General features: G+C 24.7%; 5 protein-coding genes across 9 annotated transcripts; 3 read left to right on the top strand and 2 right to left on the bottom strand.

The window, feature by feature from the left end:
- The first annotated feature begins 76 nt into the window (after nt 1–76).
- Nucleotides 77–3,718, top strand: LOC112602972 (casein kinase II subunit beta). Its single transcript, XM_025351363.1, has 6 exons — nt 77–282; nt 531–606; nt 667–769; nt 1,555–1,746; nt 2,217–2,406; nt 3,093–3,718. Exons 2-6 carry the CDS (start codon nt 535–537, stop codon nt 3,196–3,198), a joined length of 663 nt encoding a protein of 220 aa, XP_025207148.1. The 5' UTR covers nt 77–282; nt 531–534; the 3' UTR covers nt 3,199–3,718.
- A 1,556-nt stretch (nt 3,719–5,274) lies between these two features.
- On the top strand, nt 5,275–10,371 carry LOC112602968 (GATOR complex protein NPRL2). 3 transcript variants are annotated; one of them, XM_025351353.1, is made up of 9 exons: nt 5,275–5,467; nt 5,678–5,769; nt 6,848–7,004; nt 7,280–7,409; nt 8,077–8,210; nt 8,283–8,380; nt 8,472–8,602; nt 8,659–8,828; nt 10,112–10,371. In XM_025351353.1, exons 1-9 carry the CDS (start codon nt 5,378–5,380, stop codon nt 10,274–10,276), a joined length of 1,167 nt encoding a protein of 388 aa, XP_025207138.1. In that variant the 5' UTR covers nt 5,275–5,377; the 3' UTR covers nt 10,277–10,371. The 3 variants fall into 3 exon arrangements, with proteins under 3 accessions (XP_025207138.1, XP_025207139.1, XP_025207140.1); XM_025351354.1 differs by having other exon boundaries at nt 10,093–10,268; XM_025351355.1 differs by lacking the exon at nt 10,112–10,371 and adding an exon at nt 9,687–9,840.
- A 531-nt stretch (nt 10,372–10,902) lies between these two features.
- On the bottom strand, nt 10,903–13,804 carry LOC112602966 (actin-like protein 6B). Of its 2 annotated transcripts, XM_025351350.1 has the most exons (6): nt 13,735–13,757; nt 13,374–13,653; nt 12,917–13,308; nt 12,597–12,848; nt 11,328–11,507; nt 10,903–11,255 (listed from the first exon to the last, which is right to left on the bottom strand). In XM_025351350.1, exons 2-6 carry the CDS (start codon nt 13,621–13,623, stop codon nt 11,040–11,042), a joined length of 1,290 nt encoding a protein of 429 aa, XP_025207135.1. In that variant the 5' UTR covers nt 13,624–13,653; nt 13,735–13,757; the 3' UTR covers nt 10,903–11,039. The 2 variants fall into 2 exon arrangements, with proteins under 2 accessions (XP_025207135.1, XP_025207134.1); XM_025351349.1 differs by having other exon boundaries at nt 13,374–13,804.
- A 991-nt stretch (nt 13,805–14,795) lies between these two features.
- Nucleotides 14,796–16,646, top strand: LOC112602955 (THAP domain-containing protein 1-like). Its single transcript, XM_025351331.1, has 3 exons — nt 14,796–14,810; nt 14,882–15,015; nt 16,107–16,646. Exons 1-3 carry the CDS (start codon nt 14,796–14,798, stop codon nt 16,627–16,629), a joined length of 672 nt encoding a protein of 223 aa, XP_025207116.1. The 3' UTR covers nt 16,630–16,646.
- An 804-nt stretch (nt 16,647–17,450) lies between these two features.
- Nucleotides 17,451–19,808, bottom strand: LOC112602967 (UDP-N-acetylglucosamine--dolichyl-phosphate N-acetylglucosaminephosphotransferase). 2 transcript variants are annotated; one of them, XM_025351351.1, is made up of 7 exons: nt 19,563–19,808; nt 19,310–19,430; nt 18,832–19,045; nt 18,532–18,763; nt 18,275–18,463; nt 17,590–17,821; nt 17,451–17,531 (listed from the first exon to the last, which is right to left on the bottom strand). In XM_025351351.1, exons 1-7 carry the CDS (start codon nt 19,709–19,711, stop codon nt 17,466–17,468), a joined length of 1,203 nt encoding a protein of 400 aa, XP_025207136.1. In that variant the 5' UTR covers nt 19,712–19,808; the 3' UTR covers nt 17,451–17,465. The 2 variants fall into 2 exon arrangements, with proteins under 2 accessions (XP_025207136.1, XP_025207137.1); XM_025351352.1 differs by lacking the exon at nt 19,563–19,808 and having other exon boundaries at nt 18,832–19,067; nt 19,310–19,424.
- Nucleotides 19,809–21,453: the final 1,645 nt, after the last annotated feature.

The raw sequence follows: 21,453 nt of genomic DNA, 5'->3' as shown, positions 1-21,453 counted from the left end.
TGAGATAAAATAAAATCAATAAGCACTTGGTAACACTGAATACGATTGATGTACACTTTACTACTATTCAGCGATTTCTTTTCCACACCAAATTTCTTATCCATTTGACATATCCATTATTCTACTTAGCATTTTCCTATACTCAGTGTGAGTGGACAGTAACCAATAATAGTTCTTAGTCAAGTTAGTTTTAATTATAATTTACATTTTATAAAATATATCCGTCAAAGATTTTAGAAATTGTGTCCAACATAAAAGCGTGGCTAGCCCAAGTAAAAGAAGGTAAGTTATTTGGTTAAAATTTATCATTTTTGTACATGTTGGATATTTTTATAAAATCCATCATATAATGATACTATGTTATAATATGTCAGTTTCTTCCTAAAATGCGTTATCAGTATTGAATTTATGTTTGTAAGGTATTAAACATTTTGCCATTTTGATCACAAATTCTAGTTTGATATTTCATATGTATACCGATATATGTGTATATATATATAGTATATTTATGATTTTTAATTTTATAACAGGAGGATGAGCAGCTCCGAAGAAGTTTCTTGGATTTCATGGTTCTGTGGACTGCGAGGAAATGAATTTTTCTGCGAGGTAAATATTTTTTTTCTAAAATAATACCTTAAAGCTATATTTATTGTGATTTTCTTTCAGGTCGATGAAGATTACATTCAAGACAAATTCAATTTGACAGGACTTAATGAACAAGTGCCTCATTATAGGCAAGCTTTGGATATGATTTTGGATCTTGAACCCGGTTTGTATATTTTAGTATTTGAAGTTTACGATTAATGTAACATATATCACACAATAGTTTGAAATCTGGTTTCTAACATGATGTCTAATCATTTACACACATGGAAAATTTGTTTATTTATTATATTATCCATATCCACATTATTCAAATATTTGTTTTATATGTGAAATAAATATTATCAAACAACTATAGATTGTTAATATAATTAATTAAAAATATTTCTTGATTGATGACAGATAAAAAAATACTCACTGCTAAATCAATATAGTCATTGCTCTGATAATAATCCTTTTTTAAACTTGTCTTTCTTTGAAAATTATGTCTATTTTATATTATTGTTACTTATTAGAATTTGAATACAATAACTTATTAATTTAGAATATTCAAAACGCAATATTAATGTTTAGGCGTATAGATAATCACTACAAAATTAATTAATCAATAGCTAATAGTCCTTTTGATGTCATTTAATGGTCCATAATTGGTTCATTAAATTTTGGCAAACTATTTAATTAATATATTCTTTTTACATTGTAAAACTTGGCATAAGTACTGATAGTTAATCCATAAATGGTTTAGGTTTTATTAAAAATTTAGGCTTTAAAATTGCACTATTTTTGGTATTTTTAATTAATAATTTTAGTGTTCTTTAAAAACCATTAAAACTCATAAAATTGTCAATAATGTGTTTAAAAATAACTTTGTCTAAACATTAATATTTAAATATTATGTTATCAAAAATTACATAATATTTTTCTTCTTATTTCTATTAAATAAATGTTTAGATGATGACTTGGATGACAACCCAAATCATTCAGACTTAATTGAACAGGCTGCTGAGATGTTATATGGTTTGATACATGCTCGTTACATTTTGACAAACCGTGGTATTGCTCAAATGATTGAGAAATATCAAACTGGCGATTTTGGACACTGCCCACGAGTTTATTGTGAAAATTCACCAATGCTCCCTATAGGTAAATAATCAATTATTTATTTAACTATAATAGTTTATTTTAAATTTTATTATGTAAATAAACTTGGTGTTTACTTCAACTATCAAAAGAGGTTTATAATTTTTGAAGCTGTGGTTAATTCAATGTCTTAATAAACATATGATTTTTAATATTTATTTAAGTATTATTTAAGAGTTGAAATAAATAAAATAATATTTGTTTGGAGCTATTATACAAGAAACACAAGCTAGTCATGTTCTGTTGTATAATAGTTTAAAAATATTGAAATATAGTATATTATTATCTGAATTAATTGAATTTTAATGTTAATGTTTAATTTTTAATTAAACAATCAAATATTCAAAGCATTATTTTAACACTATCATTTAGTGTATTTATATGTTGTTTTTTTTCAGGTTTTATTTTGGATTTTAGTTACTGTTATAATACATTTAAGAATACATAACTAAGTTAATAATATGTTTGTTCAGGTTTATCAGATGTACCAGGAGAAGCAATGGTTAAGCTTTACTGTCCTAAATGTATGGATGTGTATACACCTAAATCATCTCGTCATCATCACACCGATGGTGCTTACTTTGGTACAGGTTTTCCACATATGTTGTTTATGGTACATCCAGAATACAGACCGCCAAGGCCTAGCAATCAATTTGTGCCTAGGTATGTGTGAAAATCTATAGTTTAATTTCTATTCAACAATTTTTATAGTAATTATTAACTAAGAAAGTATACAATGGATAATATATTTTTCAAAATATTTGTATGAACATTGTTATTATTATACTTAAACTATTAAAATTTTAATTATGATAACAAAAATTCATCAATCAATTTCATTGGATTTCTACATGATTTTTTTCAATTTAGTGTGTAGTCTAGCTTTTAAATGTTAGATAAGAAAAGTTCTTTGCTTTTTTTCTTATATAAAAGTGACCTAAGGCAGTGATGCCCTGTAGCATAACTTGATCATTCCAACAATTGTCTTGTTTGTATTTTGCTAATATTAACACATTAAAGTAATTTTTAGCTGCAAAAGTATTTCACTTAATAAACAATTAAAATATGTGGGTATTTTTTTTTTTTTAGAAAATCTTAAATCTATAAAAATAAAAAAATGTGTACTTTTTCTAAAATTGAAGAAATTTACATAAATAAGTATTTTTAATCTTTGCGTTGTATAAAATGAATTTTTAGCTTGGTCTATTATAAACAAAGCATATGTTATATTCATTAGTGATTGTTAAGGCAACTTAGCATTAGTGTTGTAGTTAACTTAAATTTATAATTAATATTAAGTTTAACAATAATAATAATAATAATTATAATAATTTGTTTGCTTTTTCTAGACTTTATGGTTTTAAGATACATGGACTAGCTTATCAAATACAACAACAGGCAGCAGCTAATGTCAAAACACCACTTAGACTGACCAGCTTTAATGGAAAACGTTAAAATATAATAACTATTAATGAAAAGTTTATCCACATTTTTATTATTCTTAAACATTACTAGATTAACAAAAACAAAAGATAATTTCAGTTACAATTTTCACCAGCTGTCGGCTGTATATTATATTAATAAATTATATTTATACATTTATGTAATTTGTTCATCACAATTGTATATAGTAATTCTTTTTGCAATTCCAATTCATGTTGTGTACTTATGTTAGATAAAAATCCAAATTGTTAGGAATTAGGACATCTGGATTTTTTTGGCATTTTATAATTATATTCCTTTTTATATAATTTTAAAATAATATGCAGCTTTTTTCCTTTTTTTTTTCAATTCTATCAATTGCAATAAATAAATTCTATAGTCTTGTGCCAAAAGAAAATTCAGTAAATTTTGGATGAATCTCGGTACAAGTGAACGGTTAACGAGTTAAAGTCCTTATACAGTATTTTAAATATTTATTCTAGTTAAATTATTGTATAAATTTATCATAATAAATATTTATAATATTATAAAATCTTCTAACTTGCGTTATTAAAACAAAATGTGCTATTGTGAAAAGTTTGAAATGAAAGTGTATTAAAAGTAATAATTAGTATGTACATATAATTTCATTAATAGCAATTTTTTTATGTATAACATTTTTAATATATCTTATTATTTCGGTTAAAATTTAGTGTATTTGATTTTTGACATTATAATTTTATTTTCTACACAATTGTAGTATAATATATTTTGAAAGTTTCTTATTAAGTAGTTTACAGAAGTCTTAATTTTAAATATTAATGAATAGTAATAAGACATATTAGAAGAATATGCTTAAAAAATTTTTTGAATGAAATAATGTACATTTTATTATTTTATGTAAATACTACATTTATAATGGATAAGTTTACCAAAATTAAAATATCCAATCTTGAAATTATCACATACTGCTTATGTTTAAAAAATAAGACATAAGAGAAAAATAACAAAACTTTTAGAGTTAAATATTTCTTGAACGTTCATTTGTGAGTCATTATACATCAACATAATGCTCAAATTTCTGTAGAAACTTGTTAATACTGGACAATTTTTTTTAACTAGGTTATGCGTTCAATTCACTATCAAGCAGTAAAGTAATTTTACTTGACAATTATTGTCAGGATCGATTTAACTACAATTGGTTGACTTTGAAAGTGGAAAATTGCAAGAATCAGCTATCATTTTTATTAATCCCAAAACAATCTAATATTATTGAGTAAAAACTACATACCTATATAACTTATGTTTATGTACATAGATTTCAATAATATTCTATTGATAATTATAATTTCAATAATGTTCTATTATACCTGTAATTGGTATTTTTATTTTACTACAATAATAATTAATGTTATAAAGTTGTGACATTACAATGGTCTTGTTTTCTACAAGACAAGATTATTTAAACTATGAACAAACTAATGAAAACTTGCGTTCGTGCAGTTCAATTATTAAAGGTATTAAATATTGACATAATTTAAAAGGTAATTCATATAAGTAAACTAGTATTCGACCATAAGCCTGTGCATATTGTATACAGTATACTGCATAGGTAATAGATGTGTATTATCCATTGGATATGGCTACATTAGTCCAAATTTCAAACCATAATTGGTCATTTGCACTGGTTGGTGAACTCGTATTATCGAATTTTCTATTTTATTCACACGTTCAAAAGCTTTTATTACATAATGTTTTAGTGTTTGTTTATTAAGTATAATACAGAAGTTTGAGTAATCAGGTTTGGAATTCAGTTGATAACTCTAAGGCTCTAGTGACCCAGTCTTATATAAATTCTCTGTAGGCTATTTTTGAAATCATCCCTATATGTGTACGACATACGTACACCATCTTTAATACTTTGTGTATCGATTCATGATTTGAGATACTAAGTAATATACAATATTAAATTTTGGCGTTGATCTTATTTATCGTTATCAGGTTCTTAGACCATATACAATATTATCTAAGATCAGATTTGTTAGTTATGTTATCATTGATAATATTTTGAGTTTTATTTTTTAACAACAATATATTTTTGAACGGATTTTTAATTCATATACATCTAATTTATTATTGAGTTGTAATACATTATAATATTGCGTATATTTTTAAAATATTCTCTCCATTTGGCATTTGTTAATCACCGAAAATGGAACCATTAGATCCCTATGATAATCCTATAAAATGTATTTTTGTTTGCCATTTCCATCACACCGCTGGACCAAAAATTTTGTGTCAGGTAAAATAATTTTCTTGATATTTTATACATTAATGATTAAAAAAAAAATAATTATAATTTTTCATAATCTGGGTTTTTATTTTTGTTTGAATTTTGCAATATCACGACCTAATGTAGTTGGTTGTAAAAAATGTAGTAAATTACTATTTATGTATTACAATTTTGACAATTCCTTGTAAAAATATTTACCACTTATATGTTGACTGATAGGTGCCAAAAGATTTTTTGAGCAAGGACACGTTTGAAACAGTTAGTGTATATATGATACCTAAAGGTCAACTTCAAAAATTTATAATTACTATGTAAGTATTTAGTTTAAATATACTTAAATTGTTTTTAAAGGTTCTATAATGTCACAGTGTTGCAGGAAAAATGTTTAGGTAAAAATAATGTAGGTAGGATAAAATATCATAATATGTTAAAATTTCAACTTCTCTAAATGAAATTGAGGATTAAAATAATTATAATAATAGCGTATTGAAGTCTCATCATACATTAATCTGTGTTCTTATTAATGCCTTGAAAAAGAAATGATCTTAAATAGTTTAAAGATAAACTGTCAGTTTAAAATTATTAAAAAAATACAAAAGTTTTGAAATTTAGCTGAAAAGATATTGTTATGATTTGAAAGAAGATTTATTTAAAAATTAAGAAAGGTGATTTACTAAGCATACTCACTCCTTTTTTATACTTAACAATAATTGTAAGCAAATTCTAATTTTTGGAGTTTAAAAGTATACAAAAAAGAAGTTATATTTTCAAATTTCAGAGATAGTTTTGTAAAACTTAAGGAGTGTCTTATGCAATACAATATTCAAACTTCTGTTTCTCAAATGAAAGTTGACTTACTGTAACTTGCTTAGTTATGATATTATCAAATTTTTAAATTTTTGATGTATCTAATTCACAATTTTAATGACTAGTTTTTTTATTTACTACATGTTTTACAAAAATATAAAATAAATGTAATATCAGATTTAGTGTTTATTACTCTTGGCCAATTTTAATAAATTATAAATATTGATAGATTAAATTAAAATTTCTAGTTTTAATCCATCTATTTCCACATCCATTATTATGGACTTATTATCCTTCGTAAACAAAGTTAAATGGTTCAAATGTACTCTTTAAAATTTTGATACTAATCTCTTGCGTTATTTAAGATAATCTCAAAAACTATAAAATATTACCTTTAATTATATTTTAAATATTGGAAATTTAATAAATTCATTATTAAATGGAAAATGGGGTTGAAAATAATCGTACATGGAATATTCAATTATTTACCATATAAACTATATAACAACATTTTTACTGCAATATTATGATGGTATACAATTTTTAAATTACTAAGTATTTCTATTGTCTAATTTGTTTTAGAACAACAAGGGACAACAAAATTTTAGGTTATCCAATACAAATTAATGACCAAAAATATCTTCGTAATGCATACTACTTTAATTTGTGTTTTGTTTGCGATCATAATTCTTATACATTACATTATGAACCCATCGTAAAAAAATTATCTACTTTTTTGGTATGTGCTTTTATTTTTTTAATTATTTTTTTCAAAGCTAGCAAATGAAATTAATGACATTAGTTTAACCCTTAGTTCTCAGTCATATTAATAAAATTTTAGTAAAGAAAATTAGTACTTTTGTCATTGAGACGGTAACAAATTGGTGACAAAACTAAATTTACTTATAATAATTTTAAGGGAACTATAAATTCATTATTCATTTGTGCTAGTTCTCAGTATAGAACTTGCATATTTATGAAAAATAAAATATTAATTTTCACAATGTTCTACAGTTAAACTTAGAAATAGAAGATAATTTTCTTTCTAAAAGTGATCAATCAGAAAAGTCTCAAGAAGAATTGTTGTGTCTGATGAGTCAAGTAATGGAAGATTTAAACCTGTACAAAAGATGTACATTAATAGGTAATACAATATTTTAAAATTGTATTGATAAGTTTTTTGTTTTATATTAAGCAGTTTGTTTGTTTTTTTTATTTCAAATTATATTTTACTAGATACTAAATAAATCAAAAGTCACATCGTTGATAGGATAGTCATACATAAATAAAATAATTATTCAACGTGTGTTCTGTTGCTACAAATATTCAGGAGGCGCTGGAGTAGTAACACTTTTTAACTTTTATTCATAATTTAATAATCTTCTTATCATTAAATATATTAATTGGACCACATAAGAAATAATAATTTTCAGTATTAATTATAAATTATAACACTACAAGTAAAAAATAGTATTAATTATTTATAATTTACTATGTATATTGTATACTCCCATACCAAGATTATATAAAATATATTTTTATTTTTATAACTGGTATACTTTTTTTTTAAATAAAACTAATTAATCTAGTTTATTACATACATAATTTAGAACTACTAAAATAATTTTTCATTGTACATAATATAATTAAATTAACACCTGATATATATCACCTGTAAAATTTTAGATACCAAAAAGAAAATCTATATACATCTGAAACTTTAATTACTCTATGTATGTTTTAAGGTTTAATTATATTTGCATATTTAAACATGATACTATTCTTAATATTAATAACTATGGTTATTTTAGCACGGCAGTCAATTATTTATTTAAATGTTATTGAAGTTTCACGTAATCCACCTACTCCATTGGATTTCGATGTTCCGTTACTAGTATCTGAAATAGATTTTTTGGATGAACAGTGGGATTTAACAACCAGACAAGTGAGTGTATTCTTCACATTTCATTTTATAATACTTATGTAATTAAGTATAATAAATCCGTGTGGTTTTCAGGTAGCCCCATTTATTGATGGAGTAAACCATGTATCTAAAATTTCTAAACTTTCCAAATTGGATATTGAAGTGGTTGCCGCTTGTATTCAAAATTTAGTGTAATTTATTAAATTATATTCAAACACTAAACTATTATTCAGCTGTTCAGTTGATATAATTTATTTAGATATTTTGTAATTTTTTTTTTAGTTATTGTAATGCTGTTTCATTAGTAGACCTATTCCGTTATAGTAATATGTATGTATGTACTACTAAAATTGTTCAACTTGCTAGGAACAAAAGTCGTTATAATGAAGCAATTAGCGCTATATCACGACCAGGTTAGTAAATTATTTTTTTCAATATTTATTACATGTTGATAACTATTACTTTGTAGGTGGACCAAAAGCAACGTTCAAGGATATATTTACTGTATTCTCTGCAATGAGGCAAGGATCACGATTTATTGATGTTTGTTTGAGATTTAATCCAGTTTCAATAAATATTGATGAAAGAAATTTAGTGCTCTATGGGCTTGCTAATGGTTACATTCGTCAGTTGAGAAAGGTAAATTATATAGGTTATTATTAGGGCTCGGAAGTTGATGGATTTTGCATTTTTTTTTGGAACTTTTTAGACGATGCTCTCCTGGCCACAAATCTGTTTTGTAAGCATGTGAATCTAAATAACTAATTTTTATTTTGCATTTTTTGGTATTTATTACTTTTTAAGTCAGTTTTTGAGATTTTTAGGTCATTTTCCCACATTTTTAGTTATTTTTACTGATTTCACACTAGTTCATTTCTTATCGTTTCTTGTTGACCTTTATGCCGATAACTTAAACCACAGACATTTATAAAACAAATATTTTTAATTTTTTAATTTTCCTATTTTAAGGACATTTTTGTTATTTTTATGTCATATTTTGAATTTTATAGTAACATAGAGTAAAATATTTAAAAAAAATGTATTTTTATTAATATAAAACTAATATCTGTAATTTTTTTAGGACATTTTTTGCCATTTTTATGGTCAATTTATGGTCATTTTTTATTGTTTTTAAAGTCATCAACTTCCGAGCCCTAGTTATTACATATTTCATTTAATACATTACAAGAAATAAATTTTAACTGCATTAACATATTTTTTAAGGTTACTGTTATATAATAAGTTCAGCTCTTGTTTTTTTCTTTTACTAACCAATTTTTTATTTTTTTATACTATGTCACTTCTATGCACTGATCCTGGTACGAACAAAAACAGATCATCATTTTAATTCAAGTTTTATTTATTTATACATAGATATATAGGTTTATTAAATGGTTTATTTTAGCTTTCCCTATGTGTTTGTTATATTGATTTTTGTTCAAGAAATTTGAAGTAAATTCATGTTTTACTCTTAATAATATAACTTATTCTTTCTAGAGTAAATAGAGTTTATTTGTTCCTGAAGTTCAAGATCAACTAATTGTTTCATAACTTAAGAGTATGTTAAAACAAAAGATATTCAATCCAATAGAGAATTTTTCCACGACACAATAAATTATTTACTATCTAATCTCTTCAGAGATAAAAGTTTTGCTACCATAAAATATATAACATTTTATATGTTCTGAAATAAATAACATATGTAATAGATGTATTTTGTTAGTTAAAAAGTTGATTCCAAATTACTTTTTTAAATGTATCATTGCAAAATAGCACTTTATGTTTTAAAACTTGTTTATCATCATTGATTAATATACTTAATTTCTTTATAACTCTTTTAAAATAAAATATTAAAAAATGTGTATAGAATCTCATCTTAAATGTAATAATTAATTTTGTTTAGAAAATTAAATTTGTTTTAGTATCCCGTGGTATTAAAAGAAAAAGATGTAAGCAAAACGTTTATGGGGAATTACTATAATGGACTTAATTCACTCAATATAATTAGCTGTTTTACAAATTCAGATGTATATCAATTAGATGAAGAAATTGAAAGGGATATAAGAATAGTATCTGTATGGAAATAGCTATAAACTATTGTTATATTGAATAAAAAAAAAATATTTAAATATGTAAACTGTATAGTAACTTAAAATAATTTCTATGGTAAATAGAAATGAAATGGAAATAATGTTATTGTAAATATTTATTATTGTTTGACAAAATCAAATAAAAATAAGAAAATTTAATCTTAATTTTTTTTTTTTCACATTAATGATTAAATTTACTTATTTAATGATGTCTTTAACATATATTATTATAAAGTGTGTTAATTAGAGACTTCATTTTGTATCTTTTGGTAGTCCTATGTTTTAATAAAAATAATACAAAAAAAATTGTCTAAAAATTGAAGAGATTTCACGATTTAAAGTAAAAAAATATTATCCATAAAGATTAAAACCAGTTTTAAGTATATAGTTGGTAAGCAAAAGTCGATGTAAATCTAATAATTGAAACATTTTAATTTATTTGTTATCATGGAAATCGGAAAATTATTATGTATCTCTGAAACAACTTTGATTTTAAACATATATTTAATATATATTGTACATATATACACATGTATTACACAGAAAGAAAAAAAAATTACAGCTTGTCCTTTTTTTACATACAGGACAAAGACTTTGGATATAAATATTAAATTTAGGATATATTTGTTTATCTTAAGGATAATGTAATTGTAAAATGAGACATCCAGTGTTATATATAAAAAAAAGTATAAAATACATACTACAAAAGTACAAGTAAATGTATAAAATTGTATTGTATAAAATAATAAGTAATAATTTATTATGGGCACTTGCGTTCAATTTGACTTTTACCTCCTTCTTTAAATTCTTGATGACTTATCCACATTTGTTGAAAAGTTCCAATTGATGCCAATATTGAACCACCAATCCAAGCACCAAATCTTCTTTCAGTGGATCCATTAGGCGCAATCAATTTTAATCTCATACTAGCTGGTATACGAGCAGAAAGATCTCTGTTTAATCTTTCAGGGAAACCCTTTGAATTAATAAATACCAAAAATTAATAAGCATTATGTTTTCCAATTTAATACACAAATTAATAATTTACTTGTAAAAATGAATTTCCTCCAGTAACAATAACATTGTTGTATAATGCTGGTCTTACATCCACATCACACATTCCAACACTTGTGGTAACAATATGACTCACGCCCAACATGGAACCACCCATACTAGCACTCGGATCAAACAAAGCTTCTGGTATTTTAAATCTTTCATTGCCAAATTCCTAAAAATAAAACAATTTACTATTTTTGAAAGTAAGCTAATAACTTAAAAATTTTTTTATCATTATAATTTTTTGGAATATTTTAAAACAAAAAAACAAAACTCAGATGAGTATATTAGAGTAATTCATGGAGACTCTGTAAGTGTCAGGTGCTACTTCTTTAGTTTCCAATCATCTAAACTTTAAATACTTATAATTTATAAATTATCAATTCAAATTTCAATTTTAATGATCAAAATATTTTGTTTTAAAATATAAAATAAAAAATTTAAGCTGTTATTCAAAAAAGTAAAATACTTAAAAAAAAAAAGTTTGTTTTATATTCATAAGCAATATATAAGAAAAATATTTACAAAAGCATTAATATGTATTGAAATGATAAATGTTGGTTTATAATAAAAGAATCACGTAAAATATTTGAAAATATCTAGTAAAAAAAAATTATTGTACATGACAATTTAAAGTTTATTATTATACATACATGTTATTTTTAAATTAATAAATTATAATTTTATCATATTAAATTATTTTTAGAATATTACATGAATGCACAGTTGTTTATTTTAAAAGGACATTTATTAATTTTTTTGAATACAATTGTTTACACAACATTGAACATTTTTACCAATGATTACTTAAATATCACTTAAATAGCATATCATATAAATACATAATACCTACTGAAACATCAAATATCTACTGTGCATTCACTTATATTAACTATATAAAAATATACTTATAAATACTATCAACTTTTGTAATTGCTGTGTAGTATTAACTAATTAAATAAATGAGTCCAATTCAGTAAATTAAAAAAATAATAATAATAGGATTATAAAAGGCTATAGCCTTTTTGTATCAATTTAAATTAATAACTTCAAAATATTAGTGTTTTGAAAAGACACCATGCACATGATATTTAATAGGTTTAACATAGACAATTTTAACACATTTTCAATTTCATTATTTTATCATTTTTCAATATTTAATATAACCATGGTATTATCAATCACCTAAGAGGTTCAAGATCAAAATAAACTGAAAAAGATATCAATTTTTAAGTTCCATGAATAACTTATAAATTATTACCTGATTATAGCCATTAGGAAACTCAAAATGAGAAGTTGGAAGAGCTGATATTATTCTCTCATCATATGGACTTTCAGATACTTGCAATATAGAATGCTTTAAGTCCTGAATAACTGCTTTACACATATAATTATGCCATGAAGTTGTTACTTCAGGAAGTGTATGTTTCTTTGTCCACACTGGCTTTTCTTTTTCTTTTACTTGTTCTTTCTGTGCTACCATATAATGTGGAACCACTTCAATGTCATTCTCCTATAAGAGAAAATCAAAAAATATTTTAAAAAAACTAAACAAATATTTAGTTAAATAATACTACTTACTTTAAGGAACTGTCTACATTGCATACTAATGAAGTCTCCACCTAATGGAGATTTAACAATAGCACTTGGTATAACATAACCATCATGAACAGGAATGGCTGAAGTGTGAGTTGCTCCGCTGTCTACCACAATACCAGTAGAACGACCACAAGAGAATGCAGCTAATACAGCATTTTTGCCCAGAAAAGTAGCTGGCACATTATACTTTTCAAACATTAACTCAACCAATTTTTCTCTTTTAGATCTAATATTTAATGGAGACTCAGTAAATAATACTGGATGATATTGTGATTCTGTTTGTAAGCACTTTGAGTAAGAATAATCCAATATTTTTTCAAACAAATCCCAATCGTCGATCATACCATCTTTCATATAGCTTACTACTTCCATACCTAATAAGAATTAAAGTCTTATAATTTATAATATGAAGGTATTTATAGGTATTATTGTCAAGTACCTTTTCGAGGGACACATAATGAGTTAATGTCGATGAAATGTTTCGTGTTTTCATTGATGCGATTGCCTTGTTTAGCGCCAGGTTCTAACATACTAGTGTCTGCTGTTCCATCGCTCGAGACACCAACCACTGCTGGTATTTCTGCTTTTGGTGTATCTTCTTGGGCATAACCGATACGAAACGACTGTGATCCCAAGTCGAACACCAAAGCCCCGATTTCGTCTCCACCATATAGCATGCCGCTATTCATGTTTAATTTTAGTATGAATATTGTACAACACTAATTTTCAATAATAAATTATTTCTATAAAAATTTAAATATATTATACTGAATTTGAATTGAAATAATGTAGTCTCATACCGTGAAAATAATTAGATGAAATTAATTAAAATAGTAATTATTAATAAGCACTTAATAACTATATTATATTACTAAAATACTAATAAATAATATTGATGATCATCGATGAGGTGATAGCCGATAGGACAGAAACCAGTAGGATGACACTTAGATACGAGACGCCGGGTTTGTTTATACTTTACAGTGTAACCAAATGTAATGTACGAAATAGAATTGATGAGCGCAACAAGCTCATTCTGGTTTTTATTTCTCAAGCATATTATTTTAAATATTTTAGCGGGATTTTATTTACCCTATGATAACGATTTAAGATATACCCACAGATATATAAAACAACTGATAGCCGACTCGATCTTAATATTGAAGCAAATCCGCCATTATGCGAAGCTGGCAATGTTTATCCTGGCCATGGTTCAGCCATTCATTAAAGAAGTTAATTTTTGATAAAAAAAATTCCTCATAAAATAGATTATAATATGTATATCCAAAAACTCAAAACTCCATTACTAAAAATCCTAAATTTTTTTGGCAATATGTAAATAGCAAACGTTCAACTCAATCTTTTCCGAATTCCATGTATTACAATAGTAACACTATTTCCGGTGGTGATTATATTACAAACGGTTTCGCATATTATTTTTCCCATGTTTTAAGTATACCATCAGACTCACTAATTATTTCGGATTCTTACAATAATAGTTATCCATCGGTTGATTTTAATTCATGTACACTGACTCTCAGCGATGTTTATAATGTACTCAATGACATAACTTATAAAACTTGTCCCGGTCCTGACAAAATATCCAATATATTTTTTATGCAGTGTAAATTTGTTTTGTCAACACCCTTACTAATATTATTCAATCGTTCTCTTTCCATTGGAATCTTTCCAGATAAATGGAAAATATCGTACGTCTCCCCTGTTTTTAAAAGCGGAGTTATAAACCATATAATTAATTATCGACCTGTCTCTATAATATCTATAATTCCAAAAATATTTGAAGGTATTGTTAATAGGAAAATTAGTCCCCTTTTTAAAAATTTTATAATTGATGAGCAGCATGGCTTTATGTCTAGTAGATCCATTACATCAAATCTTTTGGTTTTGCAACAATTTATCCTAAATGCATTTAAATTAAACTGTCAGGTGGATGTAATATTCACCGACTTTGCAAAAGCCTTTGATAAAGTTGATCATAGTATACTAGCCAAAAAATTGTTCCAATCAGGTCTCCGTGATCCTCTCTTTTCATGGCTTGTATCCTTTTTATCAGGTCGGAAGTAGTACGTGAAATTTAAAAATTATAATTCATATATGTATAATATTACCTCTGGAGTTCCTCAAGGTTCTCATTTGGCTCCTCTTTTTTTTAATATTTATATTAATGACATATAAGGATATCAATTCCAATATATTGTTCTTTGCTGACGATGTTAAATTATTCCGTATTATTAAAACTGCACTTAATACTAAATTGCTTCAGAATGATCTTGATAACGTGAGTGATTGGTGTGATACAAACAAATTGTACATGAATGTTTCCAAATGTAAAGTTATTAATTTCACTAAAAAGCGTTCGTCCTTATTAAACAAGTATTTTTTTAAGGGCATTGAATTAGATCGAGTCAACCTTGTGAAAGATTTGGGTGTATATTTAAACTTCTCTTTCATTCAATGACCATTATATCCAAATTCAAAACAGAGCATCCTCAATTCTAGGGTTTATAATGCGGAGCTGTAATCATTTTGATAATCCTATAGCTCTCAAATCACTATACTGCGCCTTTGTTAGGTCAATTTTTGATTTTAATTCAATAATTTGGTCTCCTTACACATCTGGTCCAATTCATTCACTAGAGGCGATTCAAAATCGATTTTTGAGAATTATAAGTGATAAATGTAATATTCAACGTTTGCCTCACACTTCGTATAAACCATTATTATCATATTTAAACATTGATACTCTTCAGGTCAGAAGGGTTAAACATGACATTTGTTTTATATATAAACTTTTAAATGGTTGTGTTAACTGTCCAGAACTATTGTCAAATATTTCTTTTTTAGTTTCTGGCCATACGACTAGACAAATTGATACCTTTTATGTGCTATTCCAGCGTACTTCATATGGTAAAAACGCGCCTTTAATTAGATCCATGCAACATGTAAATAATTATAATATTGATATGTTTATTTGTAATTCTATTGTTTCTTTTAATTTGTATCTTAGTAATTTAATCAATTAATTTATTGTATACAACAATCCTCATTTATGTAAATAATTCTATTTTTGTTCCACATTTAAATTATAACTGGGTTCGCCCGTTTAATCTAATAAATAAATAAATAATCACAGACAACTGCTCTTTTACAGATTTCCATTACAAAATCCTGAGCTCAATGCTAAGTGGATAAAAGCTGTTGGACGAAAAGGTTTTATTCCAACAAAAAATTCACGATTGTGTAACAATCATTTTTTGAAAAGTGATTTTAAAACTCCAGTTGATGGTACCTATAAATTGTTATTGCGTGATGATGCTGTACCATCAATATTCAACATTACTGTTATTCAAACACCAACCAAAATATATCGCTCAGAAATTTGTGAACCCACTTCAAGTCAATTAACTACTACAGAGTTCTCTACATCAGTTCAAGATGAACCATTATGTCTTACTCCAAAAAGACGTTGGACTTTTAAAAGTGCTAAAAAAGAATCTAAATTACGCTTCACCACTCCTCCTTCAATGTTAGAACTTGAAAAAAAAATAATGGAGGGATTTGAAATAATGGAATTTTTAGAGAAAAAAATAATGCGTACAGATATTAAAATTAATAATTTAGCTGCTCGTATAAAGTTATATAAAGAAAGTATTAGACTGAAGAACTTATGTTAGACAAATTTGGAGGACTCTCATAAATTATTTTCCAACATTCATAAAAATCAAAATATTGATCCAAAGGTAGACGTTATAGTAAGACTATAAAAGAATTTATATAAACAAATATTATTTTCACATCAATAATGCACTTTAATTATTTATTTGTCTATGAATTTTATTAAATTATTTATTATTCTAAGCCTTATAGTTAAATGTTGTATATCATTCTTTTAATTGTGTTTATATATTGTATCTTTTTGTTAAATTAGTAATTTATCATGTTAATTTAGTTTTGCAAAACACAAAAAAAAAAAAGAAGAAACAATGAACTCAACAAGAAAAGTACTTAATATCCTTAAATAGAAGACTTAACGCATCACCATTACCCCCTTAATTATGTGAAGTTAAAATGAAATAATTATTATTACATAAAATAAATAATAATTTGAATGGCAGTAAATTAAATAAAAAACCTTGGATTAATTTTTCCTACAAGTCCCAGAGGACTGTTTTCTGAAAATATTACATTTATATGATTAGTATGTAAAACGAGTTATTTGTCAATATTTTATAGGCCAAATCATTTTTAATCACTTTATTATGAATTAATTATTATTGCCTTCAACTGATTGTATAAATTTTTATAGTGACTTACTAAGTCAATTTAGCTTTGTAAAAGTTTAAACATTATAATTGTTTAATCATAGGAACAATTTATGATTAAATGACATTTTCTCATAATAAATAAATAGTAACAATTTATTTTTTTTTTTATTTTGTTCACGTTTACAAAAATATCTTAAAACTCAAATTAGAGGTTTTATACAGGAAAATATAATGTAAACAACTGGTTATACATCATAAAAAAATGATGCCAACGGATAACGTATAATAAATGCAAATAAACTGCAAACAAACTGAAAAAATAAAAATATATTTAATAAATGTGTATAGTATTGTCATATTAAAACTTACTTGAACAATTAACAATATTATAGTCAATGTTTTTTCATTAGTTGGTCCTATTTTAAGTAGACATAGATTTATAAGTGTTAGATTATTGCATTTAATATTTCCTTCAGATTTCTCTTCAATATGAATGATTTTAAAAATCGAAAATAATTTCAAACACATTTTCCCGATGGTTGAAATATTATTTTGATTACACTCTGCATAACTTGGTGATAGTGTTCCATATTTGTCCAATCTTTATATAATATAGTTATCTATTTAATTTATTAATGTCTAATGCTGTAATGAATACATTATACAGAATGCTGCAAAAAAACTCCTTTGATGAAGTAGTAGTTTTTACATTCATTGAAAGTTTTATTGATATTGTTAGTATGTTAGTATTCATTACACACAGCTCATAATTCAATAGGAATTCTACAAGAAGTGTTTCCTGGGGCCTTACTTAACTACTGAGATAGTTTCAATTAGTGTATCAAAAAAATAAGATGTGTGACTGAAGTGATATAATTTATAAAACTAATTGATATAAAGTGACATTATATAATGAAGTATATATTTGTTGTATATTGTTTACACAATGTATAAATAAAATATTTTTTTTTGATATTTGACTTGGTTTGGTTTTTATAAGTTTTACTAGGAAGTTTTTTTGCTGCACCGTATATTATAATTTTTCATTGCTTACCTCGGAATACGATGCCTTGGACAGTTTATAAAATGGAATAACTGGGGAGTTGAGTACAAAAAATTGAATATTTGTGGTAAGAAAAACAATAACATAGTTTTGCTAAAATGACCAAGAATTCCAACTACTGCAAAAGTCATACCAGCAAAATAACAATAGGTATCGCCAACAAATACTTCAGAAGGATACCTGAAACATCAATACATTTTTGATTATGAAATTATTGAAATAGTTTTAATAACTAATAGTTTACTTGCCAATTAAATTTTAATAAAGCAAAAGTGACAGATATAAATGGTATTAAAAAATGCAACGAAAATAAATGTGCTTGAGCACAATCTCCAGATAGTTCAATTACATTAAAAATTAAAATAGAAATTGCAATAATTAAACTTTGTCCAGTTTCCAAACCATTTATTCCAGCTAATATATTAATAGCGTTTGTACAAAATACAGCTAGCATACCCATGTACACATAGTAAAGTAAACCTGTAAAAATCATAAACAAGTAAGTAATATTACCAACAAATATATTTAACTTAAAATGTAAGACTTACCTAAGTTCACAGATACTCCAAAAATATCTCTGAAAGGTTTAGGTACAATAATTGTAGTAGAGTTAAAATTTATGTAATATACAACAAGCAAAGGTAAAGAAGCAATAGTGGGTAATAATAGTTTATGTCGCCATCGTAGGTTCAAAACATCATCTGCAAATCCCAATAAAAGCATACAGCAAATTGACAACAAAGCAGCTAACATTTCTACAAACTGAAAAAAAATAAACAAACAACTGATTTCTTGAATTATTAAAAATATTATTTCAAGATACAATTTAAGTATTTTAATTTAAAAATAATAAATAAATAAGATACCTACATAATATCTCATCTCACCTAAAACAATTTTTTGAATAAACCCTAAAATATTGAAATATATTTTTAAAGGATTTTTAACTGTTTAAGTATAAAACTGTCGTTATTTTAAAAATCTAATACTAGAAAATTTATTTATAATAAAATATAAAATATTTACTTCACTATGTGGAAATAAAGTAGTATCATTTTGCAACATATGCCGGCCAAATATGAGCGGTATCAATAGAAAAATTGTGATTAGAAATGTACATCCTGTCACTACACCAAAAGCTTCAGGTCTAAATCAAAATAATATTAAGTTATTGAAATATTATTGAAAATATGTATAAAAATTATTTATTTTTTTTTATAAAAACAAAGAATTTAAAACAAGTAAAAGTTAATATTACAATTTACAATTTTTAACTCACATTTTATTTTCTGATTTTTTATTTAAATCTTTTCCATATAAATTGGCACCAATAAACATAGATTTTAAATGTGGTATAATGTTGTAAGTACAAAAAAAGGCACATAAACTAAGTATAACATTAATACATATTAAATAAAGGGTTTCCATTATTACAATATGACTAAATACATTAATTAAATATTATCCTAGCAAGTAGCAATTCAAAATTATAAAATACACGTCATATGACATGTTACGTGTAAATCATGAAACCAATAAATAATTTCATTTAAAATGAAATATGATTATTGTTTATGATAATTCGTAAAATCAAAATATTTACTATTTATTATTTAACATATTAATTTAATGTTATCTTAGTACCTATTAAATTAATTTAAATAATACAAAAAATTCAATTATTTTAATCAGTATTAATATGTTATCATATTATCACGGTTGTAAAATCACAGATTCTGTGGTAAATTAATGTTCATGGATGTTTTGATAACTAATGAGTAATGATAATATAATTTTTCATGGAATAAAATATAACATGTAGTTTCGCGGTAATTTAGCAGTTAATAAAAAATTATTTTGTCATACCAATCACATCACTTGAAATTTCACGGTTAAATAAAAATGTGTTTGTCATTCAGACATTCAGTAAATTATTAGTAGAAACACTAGAAACTAGTTGCCTAAATATTGGTTTATTATTTTTACAAGTTAAAAGACAAACGGAATATATATTGATATATTTTGTTGTTGTTTAAGGTAGGTAAGTCTATTTTTGTATGTTTTACAATTAACTATCATTGTGGTGTAGACATCGTATTGCATGGTATATTTATGGAAGCTAAATTAAGGTGTCCAATTATAGCTACCTATGCTATACATATTATATATTCAATAATTAAATAAAATTATGAAAGTTCAAAGTTATTTTTTAATTTACAATGTACATTATAAATACCTACGTACAATAAAATAAATATACTTTGTCATAAAAATATAACAGATTTTCATGATAATATTTTAAAATGAAAGATATTCTTTGACTTCATTCTCTTGACTTTTAACTCGAACATGAGTAATTTGGAGTTTACACAAGCTATATAATGTAAAATACTAAATGTTAAATGTTTGTAATTTAATAATTGTATTATGTATTTATATAAAGTTTATTTAGTATTATTTTGGAATAAATATCACGCTAAACACTGCTATTGTTTATGTTGTTCATGTTATCTAAAAAAATTGTTCACCAGTTTGCCAAAATATAACCCAGTTATAACTCCAGTTTTTTTGACTTGTGACTTTAATTTATTTTGTGTAAATAATATATTTGACAATTAATAATTACTTAAGCCGATGAATACATAGAATGAATAAAATAACAATTATTATTTATTTGTATTTATTTTTTGATTATAAATAAATAATATAATATAAAATTTCAAATGGAAGCAAATAAATTTGTTTGGGGCTATAATACCCTCTTCAGAATTTTTACTTTTGTTGCGCCTATGCGAATAACAAGTTAGTTATGTAAGATAATTTAGATATGTTTGACAATTTTATGAAAACAATAAAACTGATTTGAACTGTTGTAATATCAAATGTATTGAGTGTTTTAAAAAAAGGAGAATGAAAAACAATTATATTTATAAATATTTATTGATTACATATTGTATATCAATGATATTAATCAAGTTTGTTTTGTAGGTTACCATCGACAGTATATTTTACATTAAATAATATCATCCACCAGGATGTGGATATTTACGTAAAATAATTTTTCAAAATCATTTGTATTATTATTTTTTTTAATAAACATTTACATTTAATTGCAAAAAAAAACTTTGACTAAAAAATAAAAATAATATTTACACAATACAATGGTAATA

The sequence above is a fragment of the Melanaphis sacchari genome, unplaced genomic scaffold, assembly GCF_002803265.2.
Source record: "Melanaphis sacchari strain LSU unplaced genomic scaffold, SCAv2.0 Contig92_pilon_pilon, whole genome shotgun sequence".
NCBI classification, from domain to species: Eukaryota; Metazoa; Arthropoda; class Insecta; order Hemiptera; family Aphididae; genus Melanaphis; species Melanaphis sacchari.
Note: the sequence above shows the minus strand (reverse complement) of the source record. Positions and strands in the feature narration are given on the sequence as shown.